This window comes from Ornithorhynchus anatinus, chromosome 1, assembly GCF_004115215.2.
Source record: "Ornithorhynchus anatinus isolate Pmale09 chromosome 1, mOrnAna1.pri.v4, whole genome shotgun sequence".
NCBI lineage: Eukaryota > Metazoa > Chordata > Mammalia > Monotremata > Ornithorhynchidae > Ornithorhynchus > Ornithorhynchus anatinus.
This window is the reverse complement of record NC_041728.1, coordinates 87,314,970-87,342,080: the sequence shown is the minus strand read 5'-3', so window position 1 is coordinate 87,342,080 and position 27,111 is coordinate 87,314,970. Positions and strand designations below refer to the sequence as shown.

General features: G+C 40.6%; 1 protein-coding gene across 5 annotated transcripts in view; it reads right to left on the bottom strand.

The window, feature by feature from the left end:
* Positions 1–27,111, bottom strand: part of LPIN1 (lipin 1) — a 144,968-nt gene that overhangs the window by 16,176 nt on the left and 101,681 nt on the right. For all 5 annotated transcript variants that reach the window (XM_029061186.2, XM_029061194.2, XM_029061204.2 and 2 more), the window contains 7 exons: positions 25,103–25,293; positions 23,979–24,072; positions 18,919–18,988; positions 10,651–10,743; positions 8,219–8,295; positions 1,645–1,771; positions 402–550 (listed from right to left, as the gene is read on the bottom strand). In XM_029061186.2, coding sequence (XP_028917019.1) covers positions 402–550; positions 1,645–1,771; positions 8,219–8,295; positions 10,651–10,743; positions 18,919–18,988; positions 23,979–24,072; positions 25,103–25,293 — 801 coding nt within the window. The remainder of the gene's footprint in view (positions 1–401; positions 551–1,644; positions 1,772–8,218; positions 8,296–10,650; positions 10,744–18,918; positions 18,989–23,978; positions 24,073–25,102; positions 25,294–27,111) is intronic.

Here is a 27,111-nt window from a genome sequence, read left to right as displayed (position 1 = left end):
ACTGATGAAATGTTTAAGGCTTAAGCAATAGGATATGGGCAGTGGGAGCAAAACTAGTAGAATTTTCCAAACACCTTAGCTTTCTTACAGCACTGGAGGCTCAAAAATGTTAAATATAAAAGAAAAATGCTCACAGGGAATGAGTCTTTCACCATTAGAAAAGAAGGCAATTCTTGATTAGCCAAGTCTCCATATCAGGGTCAAAATTAAAAACTTTAGATCAATAGCTCCCTAAGATTGAATGACCAGCATTTTCTAATCAAAGTAACATCACCATGGAAACTTACAACAAAATACGGATAAACAGGTTGACAATAAAAACCAAGGATCAATAATCATGCTATTATGTTGAAAAATAATTTTCCTCAACAGGGAAAATGAGTCTGCTTATCTATACATACCGAGTAATCGTTCCATCTATGTCAGAAATAATAACTTTATCATCCCAGTTCCATAGATATATGGTGCCTTCACAGCGACAAGTGCCCTGATATTGTGTAGTAACGCTGAAGACCACATCATTTGGACCATTTTTTAATTTTAGGCTTATCTAAAAAAAAAAAAAGTATATTGTTATTGTCAAATGCTCACTTTTTATCACCACCTTGTGGGAAGCATAGAGAGGCTGTCAAGAATCACTGGAATTCTGCACCCTGGAAAGTTCTGCAGTTCTGGAGAAAATCAGGTCTCAGTGGGCTTCTGGCCTTCTTTACTTTGCTCCAAAGAAGAAAGGTTTTTAGTGATTAGAGAGGGACTTTGTTCTTCTCCTGACACATTATATCCATCAATAATTACCCCTCCAGGGGAATGGAGACATTTGTGTAGTATTTATAAAATTGTTTGTGATCTGTAGATGGAAATCAATGATGAGGCATAAAATATTATCTGGAGGCTAACTAGGGGGCTTTTAAAAATGTTTCACTGCTCTGAGGTAAAACATTTTTATCCACACCTAAAATAGTTGGCTCTTTTTCATATTATTGCTCTTCATCATTGTCATTATAAAGTTAAATGAGATATTTCAGAAAATGTGTACTTACACTATCCATATTTTACAATTAAACTATTAACTTATTAGTGGAGAAGTAGAAACACAACTTGTCAACATTCATCATGCTCTACCTTCGTCGAAGCTGAGATGAAACCATAGGAAATCATTTCCTGACTATACTAAATTCAGACAGCAAACAGCCTCCCAGTAATTTCTAGCTTCACTTTATAATATGCTAATGAACAGCAGATGTCTTCAGGGACCAATAATGACTGTATGTTTGGAGGCCTTTCACCCCACAGGTCATTTGTAACGCCATGAGTCATGGAAGCAGCAAACAACATTTAAGGGCTGTTCAGTTGAGTAAGTGACATTAAATGGTTATCTTGGTCTGCTCAATTTCTCTTCCTATTAGTTAAACAGCCATCAAAATTGGCACTAGGCTTTGCCCTCCACATTCTTACTAAAGAAGCAGGAGACTGAATTAGTGTGGTTGCAGAACTGCCTCCTATAAGGAGAATCTTCCAGATTTAGTTTGATACACACTGGAAAGGCAGCAGATGAGAAAATCTGTGCTGTCACCTCCCACGGCCTTGACTTTCATCTCCATTAGGTTATAAAATAGCAACTCAGAAAGAACAAGTATAATGTACCAGTTGCTCTGAAGTGAGTCGAAGTGTCTTTTTGTAGCTGACGCCAGACAAATGGGGGAGGTGACTGGAGTTAGCTTGTTTGGCCGCTGTATGGTCTTCATCGCTTGAAGATGACTCATCCTTGATTCTGGAACATCGCATTCAACAAAATGATGCAATCACCACTTAGTAAATGCACTTGGGAATCCATTAAAAATACATTAGCACTGAATCAATGCATAAATCAATTGATTCTCTAATCTAGGTACTCCCTCTCCCCAATCTCCTGGGAAGGGAAGGGATAATCATTTTCCATCCGGTTCTAAATGTATCAATGTAAAACAAATGAATTCCCCTTCACAGATCTATTTCATTTTTCATTCTGGGGCATGCTAGTTGTCATCATTAGATACTAATTAAATAGGATTAAATTTATAAAAATAGATCAGGTAGTTATTGCTTCTAAAGATCTCACTCAAGAAGCATTACATTTAGGAATTACTGTAAAAAGTCTAATTTTAAAAAAACAGAAAAGAAATTTTAAGGGACCATTCAAACTTGATGATTTGCAAAGAACTCTCAGGAAAGGTAATTTATTTGGATTTCAGACATCTGCATGTATTAACATAATGGAAAATAGGGATTCAGCAAGAAAAGAACCGTGAAGGTGAGAGACTTTTAGCTTACTCCATGTTCAAGTCCCAGAGTGGTTTAGTGGAAAGAGCCTGGGCTTCGGAGGTCATGGGTTCAAATCCTGCCTCTGCTACCTATCAGCTGTGTGACTTTGGGCAGGTCATGTAACTTCTCTGTTACCTCCTCTGTAAAATGGGGATTGTGAGCCCCAGGTGGGACAACCTGATTACCTTGCATCTACCCCAGCCTTTAGAACAGTGCTTGGCACAAACTAAAGGCTTAACAAATACCATCATCATTATTATTATTATTATCTTAACCAACCAAGATCATGGCTCATTCCAACATGATTTGGACATGGCCTGGTGATTGGCTCTTGTCAACAGCTTCGTATTACCCTAAATCATTCCCAGTTCTGAGGATGTTATGAAAATGGGACAGCAGAATCCTCAAGAATCTCAGATGAGACTAGATGCCCCAGGCTGGTACTTAATTGTAAAACCAATAAGCATTTCCAAAATGCACTACAGTCAGTTGTTGGCTAAGCCATATAAATCATCTATGCCAAGTGGGCTACAGAAAAGCCCTCTTTTTCCTGAAGTCCTGCTTCTGTTCAGCAGTCTCATTCTGGGAAAATCAAAACCGAGAGTGAAAATGAATTGGAAATTGCTTTTCTGACCTGTGGCTTAAGTTAGAATGTAAAAACTCAGTTACTAGGCAAACTCTGAAAAAATTAGTATTGTATTTCATATTTTAAAATAATTTTGAAATTTAAAAATATTACACTGTATGAAAATCAGAGTTCATGCACCTAACAAGTATTTGCTTATTGTGATCTCCACATTATTCTCTGGTTTCATTTTAGGGCAGGTATTTTCCAGTACACAACCAAAACATGCCACTCCAAGCCATCCTGCAAAGATGCCAGCCTTTGGTCACAACATAGACACCAAATTCCTTCTTCATTTCCACAGTGCCACTCTGAGTCTGAGGCATCTACTTCAGAAATCTGAATCACAGAACCAAGCACCCCCTGATTTCTCTTCTCTGCCCCAACTCTGTGAGTGAGAGGGTTACTCTGGAGGAACCAGGATGGTGGTATAAGTTTCCAGAGCTCTAACTGTAGAACCATGGACCTAGACTACTAGCATTGAAGGTCACTGCAGTTCCCAGCCAAGAAGTTAGACAAGGCAAACATTTTGGATGCCTGATCACTTTTCTAATGTACTATTACTCTAAAGATTATCTATGCTGCAAGAAGGATTAAAAGAAGCTTCCAAGGTTACCTAACTTCCCTACAAACAAGGAGGAGCTTGGGCACTGACAGGATACAGTCGTTTCTGCTATAATACTGAAGATGTGTTCTGAAAAAAAACCCTCATTTTATGGGGAAACCATATTTTCCAGTAACCATGTCTTAGAGGGATGACTTTTTTTTTCCAATACAAATTCCTAATAATCATGGGTATTTAATGATTACTGCATACAGAGCTTTGTACTAAGTGCTTGGAAGAGTACATTTTGTCCACCACTAGCAGAAGATTTGATATGCTTGTCCTTTACTGCTATTTAAATGAATTAAATTATCTTAAAGTTTGGAAATACAAGACGTCTGATGTACTTCAGTAGAGTGAGGTTGAGGCTGAGGCTGGGAAACAAAGAGGCAGGCTCCTGCCTTAAACGATGCAACACACATGCACAAAATAATTTCATCCAAACAATTTCTTCTTGTGCCACCTTGAGATCACATTACATCTGGAACAGGTGTGCGTTGGTGAAAAAATTTTCCTTAATGCAACAGCATTTTACCCCAACTGTGTAATGAAAACATGCACTGTAGCAGAACTGGATTATCTTGCTAAAGAAATGCTCTGAGCATGTCACCCCCCTCCTCAAAAATCTCCAGTAGTTGCCTACCAACCTCTGTATCAAGCAAAATCTCCTCACTTTTGGCTTCAAAACTCTCCATCACCTTGCCCCCTCCTACCTCACCTCCCTTTTCTCCTTCTACAGCCCACCCTGCACACTCTGTTCCTCTGGTGCAAACTTTCTCACTGTGCCTCGTTCTCGCCTGTCCCACATCCTACCTCTGGCCTGGAATGCCCTTCCTCCTCAAATTCACCAAACAATCACTTTCCCCCTTCAAAGCCCTACTGAAGGCTCATCTCCTCCAAGAGGCCTTCCCAGACCAAGTCCCCCCCGTTTTCCTCAGTTCCCCTTTCCCTCCCCGTAACCCCGACTTGGTTCCTTTGCTCTACCCCATTCACCGTCCCCAAGCACTTCTATATATATGTACATATAAAATTCTATTTATGTATATTAATGCCTGTTTACTTGTTCTGATGTGTACATATAACACTAATTCACTTTATACTGATGCTATTGATACCTGTTTACTTGTTTTGATGTCTGTGTGCCCCCTTTTAGACTATAAGCCCATTGTGGACAGGGACTGTCTCTTTTTATTGATGAACTGTATGTTCCAAGCACTTGGTACAGTGCTCTGCACATAGTAAGCGCTCAAGAAATACGACTGAATGAATGAATGAACTGACTGTATATAATAGTGATGGCATTTGTTAAGCACTTACTATGTGCAAAGCACTGTTCTAAACGCTGGGGGGAGATACAAGGTGATCAGGTTGTCTCACATGAGGTTCACAGTCTTAATCCCCATTTTACAAATGAGGTAACTGAGACCCAAAGAAGTTAAGTGACTTGCCCAAAGTCAAACAGCTGACAAGTGGTGGAGCTGGGATTAGAACCCATGACCTCTGACTCCCAAGCCCAGGCTCTTTCCACTGAGCAACACGGCTTCTCCGATATAAATCAATATATGCTGTAGAAGGTATGCCTCACCACTTGTGAAAATTGTTCATATCAAAATCACACCATTTTTAATTAAACAAAATCCAGATTTCAACTAAACTGATTGCAGACTGGTGGATGCTTCTCTCCCTAAGTTGGAACCCAAATGGGATGTGGGCTATTTATAACAGTTGCAGTTAGCTTTTACTAAATTGGTGCATAATGCTATCTTTGAAGGACTGCAGAGATGAGAATATACATTACAGAAAATGAAAAAGGGTGGGAAATTCTCATTGACAGCAATGTCACCTTTTTAAATGAATGGACCCTTGTTAGCCATAGTGAATAATTTTATCTTTTCGTATTGTAATAGAAACCCGTCTGCCATTCTGTAGCACATCTATTTCAAATTCTCCAAGTTCGGGAAACTCTCAATTTTAATTCTTCAAAAGTGTTTTGGGGAAGAAAATGGCTTGTTTTGTTTTAAATCTCTGAGTGCAGGCTGAAAACGTGTCAGAAAAAGACCTGCTGTGGTATTTTAGATTTTAAAGTGTCATTTTCATTATTTTTATGATAAAAGTTTGGATGTTCAATTATAAAGCATCTCGTAACATTCTGTATACATTCTGTATTGGGAACAACCATGAATGAAATTAATCTTTTGTTTTTTTAATTGACCCTACAATACTAACTCTAAATTCATCTTTTGAGTAATCAGAAAGAAAATTCAAATAATAGGTTTAGCAAACAATGTATTAAATCTATCTAATTTATTGAGCACTTACTGTGTGCAGAGCACTGTACTAAGTCCTTGGAAGAGAACAATACAAGAGAGTTGGTAGTTACGTTCCTCGCTTTTAGCTTAACTTTTCCCTAAGGATACATTGGTAGTAAAATGACAAAAGAAACCCACTTTTTTCTATTTGTCTAATAGAATTTCTTACACATCGTGAAAGAATAAGACACTGTCTATTTTCAATAAAGAGCTAAAGAAATAACTGCTAGGAAGGCACATAGTTAAACACTGAGCACGGCATTATGTCACAGAATTTGATATTTTAGTTATGGGTCAATGAATCAATTGATTAATTATATTCATTGAGTTCTTACTGTTTGTAGACCATTGTCAGTTCTTGGCCCTCTTCTGTTCTTCATTTACACTCACTCCCTTGGTGAACGCATTCGCTCTCACGGCTTTGACTACCATCTCTACGCAGATGACACGCAGATCTACATCTCCGCCCCTGTCCTCTCCCCTCCCTTCAGGCTCGCATCTCCTCCCGCCTCCAGGACATCTCCACCTGCATGTCGGCCCGCCACCTAAAACTCAACATGAGCAAGACTGAGCTCCTCATCTTCCCTCCCAAACCCGGTCCTCTCCCAGACTTCTCTATCACCGTGGATGGCACAACCATCCTTCCCGTCTCTCAGGCCTGCAATCTCGGTGTCATCCTTGACTCGTCTATCTCGTTCACCCCACACATCCTATCTGTTACCAAGACCTGCCGGTTTCACCTTTACAATATCGCCAAGATCCACCCTTTCCTCTCCACCCAAATGGCTACCTTACTGCTACGGGCTCTCGTTATATCCCAGCTAGAATACTGTGTCAGCCTTCTCTCTGATCTCCCTTCCTCCTCTCTCGCCCCGCTCCAGTCTATTCTTCACTCTGCTGCCCGGCTCATCTTCCTGCAGAAACGATCTGGGCATGTCACTCCCCTTCTTAAACACCTCCAGTGGTTGCCTATCAACCTCCGCTCCAAACAAAAACTCCTCACTCTAGGCTTCAAGGCTCTATGTCACCTTGCCCCTTCCTACCTCTTCTCCCTTCTCTCTTTCTACTGCCCACCCCACACACTCCGCTCCTCCGCTGCCCACCTCCTCACAGTCCCTCAGTCTCACCTATCCCGCCGTCGACCCCCGGGCCATGTCCTCCCGCGGTCCTGGAACGCCCTCTCTCCTCACCTCCGCCAAACTGATTCTCTTCCCCTCTTCAAAACCCTACTTAAAACTCACCTCCTCCAAGAGGCCTTCCCAGACTGAGCTCCTCTTCTCCCTCTACTCCCTCTACCACCCCCCCTTCACCTCTCCGCAGCTAAACCCTCTTTTCCCCCCTTTCCCTCTGCTCCTCCCCCTCTCCCTTCCCATCCCCTCAGCACTGTACTCGTCTGCTCAACAGCGTGGCGCAGTGGAAAGAGCATGGGCTTTGGAGTCAGGGCTCATGAGTTCGAATCCCAGCTCTGCCACTTGTCAGCTGTGTGACTGTGGGCAAGTCACTTAACTTCTCTGGGCCTCAGTTCCCTCATCTGTAAAATGGGGATGAAGACTGTGAGCCCCACGTGGGACAACCTGATTCCCCTGTGTCTACCCCAGCGCTTAGAACAGTGCTCTGCACATAGTAAGCGCTTAACAAATACCAACATTATTATTATTATATATCTTCATTACCCTATTTATTTTGTTAATGAAATGTACATCGCCTTGATTCTATTTAGTTGCCATTGTTTTTATGAGATGTTCTTCCCCTTGACTCTATTTATTGCCATTGTTCTCGTCTGTCCGTCTCCCCCGATTAGACTGTAAGCCCGTCAAACGGCAGGGAATGTCTCTATCTGTTGCCGACTTGTTCATTCCAAGCGCTTAGTACAGTGCTCTGCACATAGTAAGCGCTCAATAAATACTATTGAATGAATGAATGAATGGAAGAACACAATATAACAAAGTTGGTAAACATGTTCCTTGCCCATAATGAGCTTCCAGTCTAAAGGGTGAGGGACATTTATATAAATAAATGAATTATGGATATGTACAACCTGCTGTAAGCTTGGGGATGAGGTAAAAAGGGTGCAAATCCAAGGTCAATGCAGAAGGGAGAGGGAGAAGAGGAAATGAGGACTTATAGGGGAAGACCTCTTGGAGGAGATGTAATTTTAACAAGACTTTGGAAGTGAGGAGAGTGATAGTCTGTCAGCTATAAAGAGGCAGGATTGGGTGGTAGTTCAGCAGTGAGATAAACGAGATTGAGGGACAGTGTGTAAATTGGCACTAGAAGAGTGAAGCATGCAGACTGGGTTGTAGTAATGACTTTCTAAAATGCCTGCAGTTGAATTAAGTGGGCTGCAGCTGTATTAATCGGAGCAAACTCTCACTGTACCTGTTTCCAATGCCCATCTGAGATGACTGCTCTCCTGTATTAAGTCCCTTTCCATCCAGGTCTTCTGGCTTGCTTTCCTACAAAGGAAGGAATTGTACATCAATAGCTGCTCAGGAGTATGAGTTATACTTAAGGAGGTTTTGCCCTATAGCGAGGGTATGAATTTCAGGTTGTCACAATTAATCAATCAATCATATTTATTAAGTGCTTACTGTGTGGAGGGTTTTGTATTAACTGCTTGGGAGAGTGCAATATAACAGAGTTGGGAGACATGTCCCCTGCCCACAGAGAGCTTACAGTCTAGATGGGGAGACAGATATTAATAGAAATAAATTATGGATATGTACATAAGTGGTGTAGGGCTGAGAGAAGGGTCAAAAAAGGAAGCAAATCCAAGTTCACGGGTGACACAGAAGTAATAATGTTGGTATTTGTTAAGCGCTTACTATGTGCAAAGCACTGTTCTAAGCGCTGATACAAGGTGATCAAGTTGTCCCTCATGGGGCTCACAGTCTTCATCCCCATTTTACAGATGAGGTAACTGAGACCCAGAGAAGTTAAGTGACTTGCCCAAAGTCACACAGCTGACAAGTGGTGGAACCAGGATTAGAACCCATGACCTCTGACTCCCAAGCCCGGGCTCTTTCCACTGAGCCACGCTGCTTCTCTAAGTGGGAGATATGGGAGAAGAAGAGAAGGTGTCACCTAATTATCTCAATTTTTATGCTCCAAACACTGTTTTTCATTATTGTAATAATAGACAAAAAACAAAAAAAGTATATTTTAAAAAACTGTTAATTTTTCTTAGCTTTTTCTCTGAGGGGGGCTATATGTCAATTCATTCACTGTAACTCCACCACTGTTGATTTAGATTGATTTGTCAGATTTGTAGGCTGATTTCTCAATATCCATACAATAAAGGGCAGGTTTTTTGGACTGTGATAGTTATAAGGCTTGGCTGCTTTAAAATCCATCATATTTTGGGGGGGCTCCATTAAAATATATTTTAGTTAGAAAATATTGAGATAGATTACAGATGATATTATTATCTATTAAGTAGATAATAGAGTTGACCGCCCATTTCCAACCAGGTCTTTCATTTGCCTTGACTTGCCATCAGGAAACACAGCATTGAAGATCAAGTTTCACCCAACATATCTTGCTACTGAATCCAGTCCAAAGAATATTTGGGCTATCTCTATTCAAGGAAATTTTATTTTCTCATCTTTTATTTGGAGGCATCTTAATAAAACAAATGTATTATTTTAGGCTGAAACAACTGTATAAATTACACGTTTCTGGAACTGAACCAAATTCTAATAATTGTGGCTACAGCAAACAAATTATTGTTCTTCTTGGAGTTCTTCCTTCAATCTTGAATGGAAGAACACACTATCAACAGAAATCAGCAAAAATGTCTTTATTCTTAATTTTGATGGTTCATAATGTGACAATCAATTGGATTTATTTAGCACTTACTATGTACAGAACACTATACACTATACTATTGGGAAATCACAATACCACAGAATTAGTGGATGTGTTCCTTCCCCTAATGAGTTTACAGTCCAGACAACATCTGTTCTGTGAAAATCCACTTAATATAGTCTGAACCTTCTAACTGGAAAATATGGGGATGTGCTCTCAATCCACCCCTTAACAAAGAATTCTCTGATATTTCTTATAAAGCTGCATTTTCCCCCTGAACCCTAAATGCTATAATATTAGCATCTGTATCACCCCAGTTGAGAAATTTTTCCCTACAAAAATAGCAAAATCTTTAGATAAATTACTCTTCTCTCTGCTCCTCAACCTCCTTTCCGCTACAACACTGTCAATGGGAAATAGTGGAATACCTGTTCAGATTAAACTGAAAGTGTGCTCCAAAATGTCTACCAATCAATCAATCAATGGTATTGACTGCGTGATTTCTTTGTACAGAGCACTGTATCTAAGCACATGGAAGAGCACAATTCTACAAAATTGGTAGATGTGATCCCTGCCCACAAAGAGCTTACAGTCTATAAAGGACTTTCTCATGACAAAAAGTTAGCACTACACTACACCAAACACCATCAACAAAGGAATACTGAGTCGGTGACAGAGGCGAAGCAGGGGATTAGTCTCGAACAAACCAAACATTTTGGGGCCAAATCATCATCCTAGTTATACAATCTGGTGAGCAATGGCATAAGCACTAGATATCCCAGAAAAATGTAGACTGAACATGTGAAGATACAGCAGAACCCACACTTATCGATCACCATTTCTGCAAAACCAGCATTACTGTTCTCAAGCCAGGCATGGCCCCTTCTGCAAACAAGAGCTCCTATTCCAGTGAACTAACTGAAACTCCCTTATAGAAGCCTTGGATATTCAATCAAAAATCACTGGCACAAATTATCTGTTTCTTTGGTTTTTCCCAAACTCACCTCTTTAGTGGTAGTGTTCCTCCCCCTCCATGAAAACCACCATCTTCCTCCCTTTTTTGGCATTTTATCCCTCATGATGTTTTCCACGGTGGCCTGTCATAAATGGATGGTAACATAAATAATGGAAACAAAAAAAAGGAGTAACTTATCACATGCAAACAAAAAATGGCACATACACATAACTTAAATCAGGAGAAAATAGAAGAAAAAACAACATAAACGCACTGTTTGTGGGCTGTAAACTTTAGAAAAGCAAAACCTAATGGTCTCCAGGAGAGCATTAAGGAAACTTAAGCATGAATACTTTAGAAAATTTTAAAGGAAAAATAAAAGACCAAAAAAAAAGCATAAGCCATCATTAGTAAGGTATTATGTCAAGAATTTATAAGCTAGCAATGGTTAGAAAATGGTTCTAAAATTGTTACTCTGGTTTGTACCTTGGTTCTAATCCCAGCTCCACCCTTGCCTGTTACACTATTAAATTACTTAGATTAACGTCTGCCTCTCTAGACTGAAAGGTCACTGTGGTAAGAGAACGTGTCTGCTAACTCTGTTGTATTGTACTACCCCAAGCGCTTAGTACAGTGCTCTGCAATAGTAAGTACTCAATAAATACCACTGATTGATTGATGTGACCTTCTCCTAGTTACCCCCTCTATCAAATAAGGTTTAAATTATTATTCTCCTTCCCCACTAGGCTGTGAGCTCCACATGGGGCCAGTGTCTAAATTGATTATCTTCTAACTACTCCACTACTTATGCAGTGCTTGAAACACAGTAAGCTCTGATATACCAAAATTATTTTTATTATTATTATAATTATTATATGATTTTTCATTCATTCAATCGTATTTATTGAGCTCTTACTGTATACAGAGCACTGTATTAAGTACTTGGGAGAGTACAACACAAAAATAAACAGACACATTCCCGGCTCACCACGAGCTTATACTCTAGAGGGGGGAGACAGACATCAATACAAATAAATAAATTACATGCACATACATAAGTGCTTCTGGGGCTAGATAAGGGGAAAAGCAAAATGAGCAAGTCAGGGTGATGCAGAAGGGAGTGGGAGAAGAGGAAAGGGGGTGCTTAGTCTTGGAAGGCCTCTTGGAGGAGATGTGCCTTCAGTAAGGCTTTGGAAAGGGGAGAGTAATTCCCCTACAAGTTGGTCGAAAGTTTAATTTTCATTTTAAATGTCTCAATTTGGTACACTGAATTTAAGAAATGCATTTTACTTCAAAATAGTTGATAAAATATAATTCTTTATTTCATATAATGAATCTGATGGGATTCATTAATGAGGAATGTTGACCCTAAATTTCAATACATCAATCAAAATGCATTTGAAGTATAATAATAATAACAACAATTCTTGTATTTTTTAAGCATTTATGTTGTACCAGGCACTTTACTAAGCTCTATGGTGGATACAAGCAAATCAGTTGGACATGGTCCCTTCTCATATGGGTCTCACAATCTCAATCTACATTTTACAGATGAGGAAATTGAGGTACAGAGAAGTGAAGTGACTTCCCCAAGGTCACACAGCAGAGAAGTGGCAGAGCCAGGATTATAACCCACAACAATCTGACTCCCAGGCCCATGTTATACCCACTATGCCATGCTGCTTCCCAATATAAACAATAAACGCAATATTTTCCTTAAGATCTCTGAAATGAAAATGGGAAATTTGCATTATTTAGGATTCAGGGCAGATAAATTAAGTCCCAATCCTAAGTATTTATGCTAGTGTGGTCCTTGACTTTTCCTTATGTTAAGTAATTCTCATATCTTCCTATTTCTCAGATTATTCAACTGTGAAATGAGCAGTATGCTATTTACTTACCACACATAAATACTTGTGCAACTTAAATAACTTTTATAATGAAACTTTAAGAATCCTCTGCAATCCACTATGTACTTATAAAAATCACTTCAATTACATGGCATCCAAAAAGGGAAACTTTAAACTGACTTTTTATGACTAGGCAAAATTCATTTTCTAGTGAAAAAAGGTTTAAAATAAAGCAATGGAAACAACACACCTCTAGAAAACATATAATGGGAAATTACTCTGCTTGTCTCTCTATTAGACCAATAAAGTATTTCCAAGATATATGTCCTCCTTTTTCTTTTCCACAGCTGCAGATTTCAATGGTTGCATAGAAATTGCAAGTCTTTGAACTCATCCATTAGCCAAAAATGGACTAATAAGTAGCTCAGGTATTTGGCACTAATGTATACATGTTCTTCAGCATAACAGTTAAAAACTTTTTTTTAAAGTTCCTATAATATCCCCACAAGATAACTCAGGTGAAGGGCAATTCCATTTTTACGAAGCAAGCCAATCATAGCATTTATTATAGCTTTAGGAGGTTGAAGATATTGTGAAACTGAGGAGAACCTAGGGAATTTTCCCTGCATTAGTTCTGTTGTATTTAGTTAAAATAATGAAAATGAAAAAATTGGATGGCAAACCAAAACTGAATCACAATTTTATGAATTCTGCAAGAGTAAAGGGTTGAGAAAGTTCACATGATGAAAAATCAGTTGGTCCCATGACTCAGTATGGGTCTTCCCCTCCCAGGATATGGATCAGACTTTGACAATGGCAGAAGTGCTGGGAGCAAAGAGTACAGGGGAAGGGGAAATTTGACTAGGTGGGCTAGTGCACAATCCTGTGATGTTGTTCAAGACTTCTCCAGCAAATGTTCCTGCATCATATGAAATTTGGTCAATGGAAAGTTGTCCTTTAAGTCCTACATTAATCGATGCAAACTGCTTCCAGACACAATAAGCTCATAGTTAGAAAAGAACTAGGTACAGCTAAGCAGTCATTGAATTCAAAACATTTCCTTTCCAAAAATTACTTAAGGCTTTTTCCTAGCATCCTTCCTCCTGGTACTTTTTATTTCTTTCCTAAATATGTAAAACTTCTCTCTGTAAAGAAGGAGAAACATGGCCATAGGGAGACAAACAGACATAGACAAAAATAGCTAGATAGGAATATAGTAGTTGTTTTTCATATTAAAAGATGACACCGTTGATCAACAAGAGAATGTGAATAGCTTAGTGACAATCCCACTACAACCAAAAAAAAAAAAATCAAGGTCTTGTCCCTCTCTCCAGAGGTAAACAATGTTTATGCTTAGCATAGTGCTTTGCGTACAGTAAATGCTTAATAATTGAATGAATGAATCAGCCTGCTGTTGGGCTCTTGTTGCTAGGAAAGCAGCAGTGTCTTTCAATACCAGCCTTTCTTAAATATGTGTAGAGAAGCAGCGTGGCTTAGTGAAAAGAGCATGGGCTTGTGAGTCAGAGGACCTGGGTTCTAGTCCCAGATCTGCCACTTGTCTGCTGTGTGACCTTGGGCAAACCACTTAATTTCTTTGTGCCTCAGTTACCTCATCTGAAAAATGGGGATGAAGACTGTGAGCCCCATGTGGGACAACCTGATGACCTTGTATCTATCCCAGTAGTTAGAACAGTGCCTGGCACATAGTAAGTGCTTAACAAATGCCATCATCATCATTATTATTTTTATTAAAAGACTATCGAAGACACTTACATACACACATGCATTGATAACATACGTAAAACACAACCCAATTAGAGCAACAATGGAAGAACTAAGTTATAATTGTGCAGAAACAAAGCAGGGAACTCCCTAATAATAATAATAAAGGTATTTGTTCCAGGCACTATACTAAGCATTGGTGGAGATGCAAGGTAGTCAAGTTGAACACTGTCCCTGTCTCACATGGGGCTCACAGTCTTAATCCCCATTTTACACATGAGATAACCGAGGTACAGAGAAGTGAAGTGACTTGCCCAAGGTCACACAGCAGATATGTGGCAGAAGAGAGATTAGAACCCCTATTCTCTGACTCCCAGGCCCAAGCTCTTTTCCACTAGGTTATGCTGCTTCCCCATTAGGCATTACTATTATTACTATAAGACAGGGAGACAGATATTAAAATAAATTTCAGGCGGATAAGTACATAAGTACTGAGAGAATGGGGGGAGGGTCTCTCTCCAGCCTTGAATTGTCATTTTCCTCTAGACTGTAAGCTTGTTGTGGGCAGGGAATGAATCTGTATATTGTTATATTGTACTCGCCCAAGTCAGTACAGTACTTTGCATATGGAAAGTGCTCAATAAATAAGAACGTATGAAGGGACAACACTGATCCTCTAGACTGTAAGCTCATGGTGGGAAGGGAATGGGTCAGTCAACTCTTGCACTGTACTCTCTCAAGAACTTGCTTGGTACAGTGCTCTGCACATAGTAAGCACTCAATAAATACCACTGATGGACTGATCCCTGGGAGGATCGTTTTATAGATGTTATGGATGAGGATATCAACTTTTGCCGAAAGCAGTACGTTATGGGAGAATTCACTCACTGGATTCTTAAGGGAATTTCCCATCTCAAATGAGGTTAATAATAATAATTGTGGAATTTGTTAAGCACTTACTATCTGCCAGGCACTGTACTAAGCACTAGGGTGGATAAAAGCAAATTAGGTTGGACACAGTCCCTGTCCCACATGGGGATCACGGTCTTAATCCCCATTTTACAGATGAGGAAACTGAGGCACAGAGAAGTTAAGTGACTTGACCAAGGCCACACAGCATTCACGTGGTGAAGTCAGGATTAGAACCCAAGACCTTCAGACTCCCAGGCCCATGCTCTAGCCACTCGGCCATGCTGCTTCCCCTTGAAGGAGCCTTGGCCCTGAAACTTTGGGAAGAAGATACTATGTGAAGGAATTGACCGTGGTGACAGAGGGTTGCCCAGCACCACTCCTTCCCCCGTCCCCCTCCAACATTTTTTTTTGCATTTGTTATAAGCCCTTACTATATGCCAGGCACTGTTTTAAGTGCTGGGGCAATAAAAGGTAATTAGGTTGTTCCAAGTGGGGCTCACAGTTTTCATCCCCATTTTACAGATGAGGTAACTGAGGCACAGAGAAGTTAAGTGACTTGCCCAAAGTCACACAGCTGACAAGTGCCAGAGCCGGGATTAGAATCCATGACCTCTGACTCCCAAGTCCATGCTCTTTCCACTGGGCCATGCTGCTAGGCTTTTCCAGCCATGTTCCTCCCAGGGCACCAAGGACAAAGACGAGTAGACTACAGTGTTGAAGCTTACTGAAAAGTGCCTCTGTGGTCTTCACCCATGTTAACTTACTTCAGGAAGAACCTGGATTCAAATCCATCATATTTCTTGAGTGCTTACTGTTTGCAGAGCACTGTACTAAGTGCTTGGGAGGGTATAATACAAGAGTTGGCAGTCACGTTCCCTGGCAAAACCCTGGTCTCCTGAATTCTAGAGCAGTGATTTTTCCCCTGGGCTGACATCAGAGCTAAGAAGCTCATCCTAAATGGTGATATTGTAAACTACAGTTACAGTATAAATCTATTTTGAAATTCTTACAGTTGGCCGGGTCACTAGCACTTTAGTGATAGGAATAAAAGTCTAAATCTTACAAAATCAGGACAAGAGGTTGTCAACGGGATTTCAACAGGAACAGTGCGGACTAGAAAACTTCATGATAAAAGCAACTTTCACAAATACAAGATGAAAAAAGGCTAAGTACAAACACCGCAGAAAAATACCTGGGTGTCAAAGTCATACTCAGTCAGAAAATGAATAAGTAATGTAGACGCAATGTAGACCCATTACTTGAAAAGTCAGCATTGTTCTGGGACATACTGAAGCGAAAATGGCATTCAAGGACTAAGAAATATGCCTTATTCGTGAGATCCATTTAGAGTGTTTTGTCCAATCTGCACTGCAAATGGTACAAGGAATGAGGACAAATTAAGGCGGGCCAAAAATAATTAAAGTTGTGTAAAAAGGGTTCTGAGAGGGAAACTAAAAGGAATTAGGGTGTTTAGCCTGTTGAAAGAGAAAATTAATGAGTAGAGACCAGTGAGGCATACTGCTATCAAGAAAGAAGTTGCTCTTTTTAAGCAAAAGCTTCATAAGGAATGAGAGACAAGGAGGCAAAAGAGAAAAAAGTGCAAATACTGCAAACATAGGCATGACAACACAGCAAGGGACACCCAGGTAACACCCATATCCACTGTGGCCTGGATAGTGGGCCCTGAATTGGCCTTTTCAGCTATGTATGCATTCAATCGCATTTACTGGGGCCCTACTGTGTGCAAAACACTGTACTAAGCACTTGGGAGACTACAGTACAAGAACAGACACATTCCCTCTCCACAAAAAGCTCACAGTCTCATTCAAAAGGAAATTGCACCATCAGTGCTACCTTCTAATACAAAGAATTACTTATATAGAGAATAGACTATAACACTTTGTGGACAGGGATCAAGTCTACAAACTCTGTTATATTGTACTTTCCCAAGTGCTTAGTACAGTGCTTTGCAAGTAGTCAGTGTTCAATAAATAACACTGATTGATGGATAATGAAATGTAACATTTATATGTTGAGTAGCATTTATGCTACTCAATTGTTAATTATTCTCAGAAAATGAAGTAGGGTAAACCTGTTCACTGTTTTAGAATTGCAGTGTACAAATGCACTTTTTCTGAGTAAAGGTTTAAATTAGTATAAATGAGTTTGAATAATCCTAAAAGGTTTATTTATGTCTAGAACTTGTTTATCACAATATTGCCAAGTTCCACCCTTTCATCTCCATCCAAACTGCTATCGTGCTGGTAGAAGCTCTCAAAATATCCCGACTGCATTATTGTGTCAGCCTCCTCTCAGATCTCCCTTCCTCCTGTCTCTCCCCACTCCAGTCTATTCTTCATTCCACTGCCCGGATCATCTTCCTATTGAAACGCTCTGGGCATGTCACTCCCCTCCTCAAAAACCTCCAGTGGTTGCCTATCAACCTCCGCACGAAACAAAAATTTGTCACTCTAGGCTTCAAGGCTCTCCATCACCTTGCCCCCTCCTACCTCACCTCCCTTATCTCTTTCTACTGCCCATCCCATACACTCCACTCCTCTGCCACTCACCTCCTCACTGTCCCCTGTTCACACCTATCCCACTGCTGTCCTGGAATGCCCTCCCTCCTCACATCTGCCAAACTAACTCTCTCCCCTCTTCAAAGCCCTACTGAGAGCTCACCTCCTCTAGGAGCCCTTCCCAGACTGAGTCCCCCTTTCCCTCTGCTCCCCCTTCTCTCCCTTCCCCCCCACCCCGTTCTTCCCCCTTCCACTCCCCTCAGCTCTGTGCTCATTTGCATATATTATTTATTACCCTATTTATTTTGTTAATGAGATGTATATCTCCTTGATTCTATTTATCTTGATGATGATGTCTTGATTTGTTTTGTTCTGTTTTGCTTTGCTGTCTGTCTTCCCAGTTTAGACTGTGAGCCCGTTATTGGGCAGGGATTGTCTCTATCCATTGCCGAATTGTACATTCCAAGTGCTTAGTACAATGCTCTGCACATAGTAAGCGCTCAATAAATACATTTAATTCAAAAAAGTTAGAATTTCACTAAAATTGAATAACAAAAAGCTGGTGTCCATACCCCTATGCAAACAGAAAAGCAGGCAATACCCAAAGATGGCCTTCTTAGTTAAATAGAGAGGCAGCGTGGCTCAGTGGAAAGAGCCTGGGCTTGGGAGTCAGAGGTCATGGGTTTGAATCCTGGCTCTGCCGCTTGCCAGCTGTGTGACTTTGGGCAAGTCACTTCACTTCTCTGTGCCTCAGTTACCTCATCTGGAAAATGGGGATTAAGACTGTGATGTGAGCCCCATGTGGGACAACCTGATCACCTTGTATCCCCCCAGCGCTTAGAACAGTGCTTTGCACATAGTAAGCGCTTAACAAATACCACCATTATTATATAGAGAATATAAAACTTCTGAAAAAGAAAAAGCATACTCTATCATCAGTCGATCAATCCAGGATACTACTGTGGACAGAGCACTGTACTAAATGAATATCACAATCGAATTGGTAGACAAAAAACCGAGCCCTCAAGAGGATTACAGTCCACTGTGGGTATTAAAATAAATTACAGAGAGGGGAAAGGGGAAAGTATAAGGATGAGTTCAGAAATTCTGTGGGGCTGTGGATATGGCGAGTACAAATTGTTTAAGAGGTACACAGCCAAGCACATAGAAGATACAGAATGAAGGGTGAATATGTGGGGAAATGAGGGATTAGCCAGGGAAGGCTATTTGAGGAGGTATGATCTCACTGTAAGTCTATTTAGCAATACATTTCACATTTTGAAATGTCCAGTTGTTTTTCATGTTATAGCTTACCTTTGGCAAAGGTTTCTGGAAGGCCTGCATTGCGAGGAGTAGAGGAGCTGCTGTTGTCCAATTGTAATATCTAAAAATATCAGAAAAAAAATTCAGTTAGTTTCAAAGCTAGTGTTGAATTTCTCAATAGAGCCATATATTGGGGATACATATTGTGGTCTAGTAGATATATCATGGGCCTGGGAGTCAAAAGACCTGCGTTCTTATTCAGACTCCACCACTTATCTGCTGTGGGACCTTGGTCAAATCACCTCACTTCTCTGAGCCTCGGTTACCTCACCTTTAAAATGGGGATTAAGAACGTTAGCCCTATGTGGGACAGGGATTATGTCCAACCTGATTAACTTGTATCTACCCCAGTGTTTAGTATAGTGCCTGGCACATAATAAGCTTTAACAAATACCATAGAGAGTAAGCATGAGGGATGGGGAGGAAGCAGTAATTTAAAAAAATTAAATTTACATAAAACATTTGTATTAATAATTTATGAGGCTTGCACATTTTAAATTGCAATTTGCATTCTATAAAATCTACGAACAAGCCGTCACATGGGAAATGATATGATGGGATTTCTTGCATGATTGTAGTAAGCCAGAAGTTTCATTAATTCATTCAATTGTATTTATTAGGCACTTCCTGTGTGCAGAGCACTGTACTTAGTACTTTGAAAGTACAATTCAGCAACAAAGACAGACAATCCTCGCCCACAACGGACTCACAGTCTAGAAAGTTAGACTAGTTAACCTGGCTCAAGGGGGCACATTCATTCATTCATTCGATTGTATGATTTGATTCATTCGATTAAATACGATTGTATTTATTGAGCGCTTACTGTGTGCAGAGCACTGTACTAAGCACTTGGAAAGTACAATTCGGCAACATATAGAGACAATCCCTACCCAACAACTGGCTCTCAGTCTGCAGTGACAGAGTGCCTTTATTTAAATAAGAAGTGATGGAAAAAAGGTTTAAAAGTGGAGCTCAATATTAAAAATGAGGTTATGCAAAAAAACTCACAGAATTATTATAATCAATCTTCCATGACATCAACAATTCCTTTGCTGCAAGGCATGATGTAATGACTATATTTTTGAAATTATGTATAAATTTTATCATTTAAAAACTAAGGAAATAATAGACTTATTGCCAGAGGGTGGCACTCCTCCCCTCCTGCTCCTTTCAGGTTTGTTGTCAAGTTTTGTCTTTGGTATTTTTGTTCACTTTCCCTAATGTGTTTGGCAACAACCCAACCCAATATTCTCATTCTGAAAGTGTGAACTCCTAGGGGGCCAGGGACACTGTCAGGATCTTCCCCATGGATTTCTTTCCCCGTGCTTACTACAGCATTGGTACAGAGTGCACACTTAAGAAATACTACTAGTGGGAAATTGACAAATCTATCTCTATTCACAGGAATGTATAATTCCATCCAAATTTCTCAAATATATTAGGAGAAGTCATTGGAGATCCCCAGTGGTTACTCAGGGAGCTTAGACTGTGAGCCCGTTATTGGGCAGGGATTGTCTCTATCTATTGCCAAATTGTACATTCCAAGCACTTAGTACAGTGCTCTGCACATAGTAAGCACTCAATAAATACTATTGAGTGAATAACAGGTTTTGGCAGCCACCTTCCCAAAAGAAGTGACACATTCCCTCCCTCAAGGAGTTTACACTCTTCCAAGTACTCTTTTTTTTTGATATTTGTTAAGTGCTTATTTTGTGGCAGGTACTGCTCTAAGTACATACTCAACAAATAATGCTGATTGATGGATGTGGCAGTAAACACTACTAATTGATGGATGTGTTAGTCAATACCTCCGAATGATGGATGTGTCAGTAGACCCTACTGTCAGTACACCGTAAACTCTCAATAAATACAATGATTGATGGATGTGTCAGTGAATGCTACTGATTGATGGATGGGTCAGTAAATCCCTCGGACTGATAGATGTCTCAGTAAACACTACTGATTGATGGACGTGGAAATTAAAATTCCAACTGAGTGAAATACCGGCTTTGCACGTGCCCTCGGCCCTCTCTGTATGGCTAAAGAGCTTTCTGCTGGCCACCAGCTTGCTCTGTGTGCACCAGGCTGGTTATAAAAGCCACTGTTCTGCCTTTTCAGCCACTCTTCATCTCCAACTGAGAGAAATAGCTGGTAATTGGATCCTCATCTCCCTCACCATGTCCAAGCAATCTGCCTTTCCTCTCCAGCACCCGGGGTTGACACTAGCTCCATTCCTCACCATCAAGGAGTCCCCATCCCAACCTGCTTTTCCCACCCCCCGGCCCCCTTACTGGAATGAGAACATCACTGGCATCTCGAAGCCTTGTAGAACCTTGCAAAAGCTAGTGACTGTGTATTCATTGCTTTGGACTCTGAATCATGAGAAGAAATTCAGCTCCTCTAGCCACAGGTCCTTACTCACGATTGTTTTCATTTTGTATTTTTTGTATTCGTCCTTGTTCCTTAGGCTGTTTTAATGATCAGTGTTCCATTGCTCCCTCTGTGTCTATTTTCAGTCACGCTCTCCTCCCCACCCTTAACCCATATTCATAAATTCTGCTGAACCCCTTGAGGGACAGGGTCCATGTCTCATTCCCATCAGGGTACTCTTTGCAAGCACTTAGTACAGTGTGCTGAACACAATAAACACTTAATAAATACTACTACTAACTGTGGTGGTGGCGAATATGAATCTAGTATCCACAGATGAGAGCTACAAGTTTTGGGATTTTTCTTTTTTTTTATGGATTTGATTAGGCACTTACTATGTGCCAGACACTGTCCTAAGCACTGGGGGTAGATACAAGATAACTGGGGTTGGTCACAGTCCATGTCTACATGAGGCTCACAGTCTTAAGCCTCATTTCACAGATGCGATAACTGAGGCACAGGGAAGTTAAGTATGTTACTAAAAGTCACAGAGAAGTTAGTGAAGGAACGAGGATTAGAACCCACGTCCTCTGACTCCCAGGCCCATGCTCTTTCCACTATGCCTCACTGTTCTCCTCCATACTATTGAGGAGAATCACCTTGTCCTGCTTTCCCCGGGTCTGGCAGAAATGAGAACAGCACCAGCACCATTAGGCCTCACATAAAACATTATGGCCTAATGGAAAGAGCCCAGGCCTCGACTGAATGAATGAATAAGCTGGGTTCAAATCCCAGCTCCACCACTTGTGTGCTGTGTGACCTCAGGCAAGTAACTTCACTTCTCTGTGTCTGTTACTGCCGGCCAGTAACAGAATTAGGAACAGAACTTGTTTCTATAGGAGACCCCGACTCCGAAAAGATTACAGTGAAGAAAAAAAAAAGAAGAGGAAGAAGAAGAAGAAGAACAGAAAGTGAGGGCCAAGGGATAGGGAGAAGCAGAGATAAACAGAGCAAATGCCCTAAACCCCACACTTGGACTTGGGCCCAAGTCCTGCTGGCTGAGGACACCTTGTGCTGTGCATTCACAAGTTGCAGCAGCATAAGCCTACCAATTGGGAGGTCTCAGGGATGGAGGGGCTGTGATTACACCGGCACTGGTAGACCAGAGGGAAGCATGACTGAGAAGGCACTGACAAAGGTTTTAGGACAGTGGCTACCACAGCAATAATAATGACTTTCTCCTGACCTGATGATGCCTCCCTACCCAGGATTCTAAGTAGAGGGGTCAACACCTCCACTTCACCAGCAATTTCTCCTACGTAGGAAGCCAGTGGGAGATATGAAGGGGTATATGTAGAGTAGAGAGGGAAGTGTGTGAGGTGAATGAGAACTGCAGAAAGAACACAAGGGAAGCCATTTGCATTCAAAGTTGGCTTAAAAGTAGTGCAGATTCTCCTCCTGTTTCCTTTAGTTATTAAGGAATGGCTTTATAGGGTTGTTTGGATTGCCCATCTTCCCCTGCTCCTCATGAACCTCCAATGGTTGCCCATCCACCTCCACATCAAACAAAAACTCCTTCCCATCAGCTTTAAAGCACTCAGTTACCTTGTCCCCTCCTACCTCACCTGGTTACTCTCCTAGCTCATTCATTCAATAGTATTTATTGAGCATTTACTATGTGCAGAACACTGTACTAAGCGCTTGGAATGAACAAGTCGGCAACAGATAGAGACAGTCCCTGCCGTTTGACGGGCTTACAGTCTAATTGGGGGAGACAGACAGACAAGAACAATGGCAATAGAGTCAAGGGGAAGAACATCTCGTAAAAACAATGGCAACTAAATACAACCCAGCCCGCCACACACTTCACTCCTCTAATGCCAACATACTCACTGGGCATCCATCTCATCTGTCTCACTGCTGACCTCTCAACCACATCATGCCTCTAGCCTGGAACGCCCTCCCTTTTCATATACGATAGACAATTACTCTCCCCACTTTCAAAGCCTTACTGAAGGCACATCTCCTCCAAAAGGCCTTTCCTGACTAAGCCCTCATTTCTTCTTTCCCCACTGCCTTCTATATCATCCTGACTTGCTCCTTTTATTCACCACCATCCCCAGGCCCACAGCATTTATTTACATAAATGTTTGTCTCCCTCTAGAGACTGTAAGCTTGTTGTGGGCATGGAATGTGTCCGTTATAGTGTTGTGTTGTCCTCTCCCAAGCACTTAATACAGTGCTCTACACATAGTAAAAGCTAATACAGTGCTCTACACATAATAAAAGCTCAATATGACTGATTGATTGGTAAGGTTCTAATGGGCAGGTGCCAAAAAATGTTGAACTACAATTTCTGCATCACATCAAGTATAAAGAAGGTGCTCCATAAATATTTAAATCAAGCACCTATATCTATAGATGTGTGAATGTATGTATATATGTGTGTTTCTGTAATATGTCACTCCTTACATAAAATTCACCTGGTCACAGCATCACGTACAACTGTTCTCCTTTCTGAAACTTCCACACAATGCCTTTACGTAAAGTGAGGACTCAATACATACATATTAACTGATGATAATCTCATGTTATTTTGTCTTCTCTACAATTTAAGCCTTTTCAGTATGAAGCAACCTAGATTTTCCAGGGCAAAAGTTCTTGATTTTGTGGGTACTTACTTATTCCCAATCTTTACGACAAGGTTAGGATCATCGATGATAGCAGGGTTGTCTACGAACTGCTGATATGACACGGCTTGTTCCAAAAACTCATCTGTGAAAGTAATATTATGGCAAAAAAAGTTGTGAGGTACAAGTGCACTGTAAAACTTTGTGGCAGATAAAGTGATCTTTCAGTGTGATACCCAGAATTTCCAGTTTTATCTATTCTCACACTGCTTTGGTACAATGCTTTGGTACACCTCCTCTGAGCTTTTTTTCAAAGTGAAACAGAAGAAGCAAAGCCTACTGAAAAATGCACAAGATTGGGCAGAATGAAAATCCCAGTTCAAGCTCTACCAGTGACTCTGGGAGCTTTAATAATGAAGAACAATTTCATTCCCTCACTGTTCGGAATGGATTGTTCATATTTTGCCTGATTTAAACTGAATTCTATCCCTAATTTTCTTCTAATTTGGGTCAACTCCTCCAAACCTCCCCAAACTGTAAGCTGATTTTGGTTTCATTTTTCTTTTAAAACAAATTTATCATTACCTTTGTGCATGTATGCAGCCAAGTGACTCAAAAAGCCATATTTCTGCTATTTACCAGAGGGATAAAAAGAAATGAGGGATAGAGGAGGGATAAGAGAGAAAAGGAGAAGAGGGAGGAAAGGCTCTCTTCACACTGTCTCTCCTGCCTCTGAGTCTTCCCGGGGCCTAACTCTACTCTCCCGTCTCCTTATCTTTCCCTCCTACCCCTGCTTGGATTATTGCTTGCACTGCCTACAAGCATCGCTTTTTGTCTCACTCTGGAATAGAGAAAATGTGGCCACTTCAAGCTAATGAAAGTGTTGCTAAATTATAGCCCAACAGTGCTCTGTAGCTCCTTCTCAGGAAACTGACAGCACAGCGAAGAGACACTAAATGAATGGTTCATTCTGCTACCATATCCTATTTCCCAATGAAATGATAAATGGTTTCCAAAAATACCATGAAGCATTTGTAATCACAAACATTAAATTTAACCCATTTTAAATAACCTGCTTCTGGTGTCAACTGATATTCTCTTTATTCCTCCTACATACAGCCACAAGAGGGAGTGATTTCTTGCAGTGTGAGGATTGCATGGAAGAAACTCTGTACCTTTAGTTATTTCTTTATTTTCACTAAGTCCTCCGCAGAGTGAGATGGCAATAGACGGCAAGTCCCTCATTCCATCTGAGGTGCTTTCAACTCCGCTGTCAACACCCGAACTACCCACAGACTGAGGGGACTGGCTGGCAGACCGAGTTCCATTTTCGTTCACCATTTTACCAGGTACAGTATTATCGCCACTAGGGAAAGAGAAGAATAAATGTTGGTTTGGACAGTTTTCCTATCCTCTGCCTTCATCATCCCTACAAAATCTCAAAAATACTCTGTAGAGTATTTACAAGAGTAATTTTAATGATTTTGCTTGGGAGGCATTCATAGCAGTTACTCTCATTGGTAAGTGACCACACATAGGTTTTGTGCTACTTCCTATATTTCTAGCACTGATCCCTTCAGTTTTATTCTTGTCACTCCTTGTTTTAAAGTTAAAAAATTAAAAAAAACAGAAAAAAAGTTTTTAGAGTAGTCTATCTTTTAAAACATTGACTCAGTTTCCAGAAAATACGACAGATAATAAGGAAAATTACTTAGACTGTGAGCCCAATGTGGGATAGGGACTGTGTCCTAGCTGATTAACTTGTATGTAACTGAGTGCTTGGAACAGTACTTGACCCATAGTATGTGTTTTACAAATTCCATAAAGAAAGAAAATGAAAACGGAATGGAAATGTATAGGTTAAAGTCCCCATAAAGAAAAGCTTTCCATGAAGGGTAACAGCAGTTTCTTCTAAAGGATTACATTATTTACTCAGTGCAAAAAGAGTTACTATACCCCCCAAAAAACTTTGGCTAAAGAAAAATCACTTTGGTCAGAATTAAGTTGCTGTGTTTTACTGCCATCTAATGGACTATGTCTTTACTCAACAATGTGTCTTTTTAAGGTGTGATAAGCATGACTTGCTCTCCTGTGAATTGATGCCTTATCGTGGGAGGAGACTTTGCATACACTGATGAAGCTTAGAGCTGTGCCAAATAGGCCTAAATCTAAAGGTCTAAATCAAAACGCCAGACAAAGTCAATTCACCTGTGCTGGGCAGCAGCAGAATGGGAAAGAGACAGAGGTGGATGATCAAGTGATCAAACTTTGATCAAAGACAATGGCAGAGACTGAAATTTTTACTGCACAGAAGAAGGCAATGATAAACCACTTTCATATCTTTACCAAAAAAAACGCTATGGATACATATATCAGAACAGCTTTATGATGGAAGACGGGATGTTCTGAAGAGGCTGTACTCATGGAGTCGCTATGGATAGGCTAGGAACCAACAGCATTTGTAGAAGCATGACTTCAGAGACAAGATCAGGATCAAGACTTAGTACAACATGTCAAGCGTTTGTCATGTACAGAATTTCCATTAATAGTAATAATAATGATAACAAAAATAACACTTAAGTACTTACTAGGTGCCAAACACTGTACTGAGCACTGGGGTAGATACGAGATAATCAGGTTAGGCACAGGCCCTGTCCCAATTAGGGCTCAGAGTCTAAGCATAGAATTTATGAGACAGCCAAATCTGGCCAACCAATTGATACACTCTGGCACACTACTAGGTCCAGCAAAGTTTCAACATATATCTCGTCCCTGTTGATGCAAATATAAAGGTTTTTCTCCCGTGCCCAGTATGAATACTTCTCAAAGGGTTCTTTACAGTTAAAATGCCATCATTTCATGGGTAGATGTTGCAGGTGCAAATTATTTTACAGGTGTGACCCTCGACGGCACGATGGATTTCATTAGCTGGTCCCTGGCCCATAACATTGCCCACCCAGATAAGATCTCCTACCATGGCTCTATGAGATTACTAGAGGACTATTTTGACACTGTTCCAACACTGGGAGGCCAACCCTAAGTGTAGGATTCAGGACACTGTCCTATACTTGGATGATAATATAACTAACTGGCAGCTCCAACTACATCTTGGACAGAATCACATTGTCAACCAGGACTACAGAATGAGCCTAAACGTCCACTGCCACTGGGAGGAGTGAGAAGC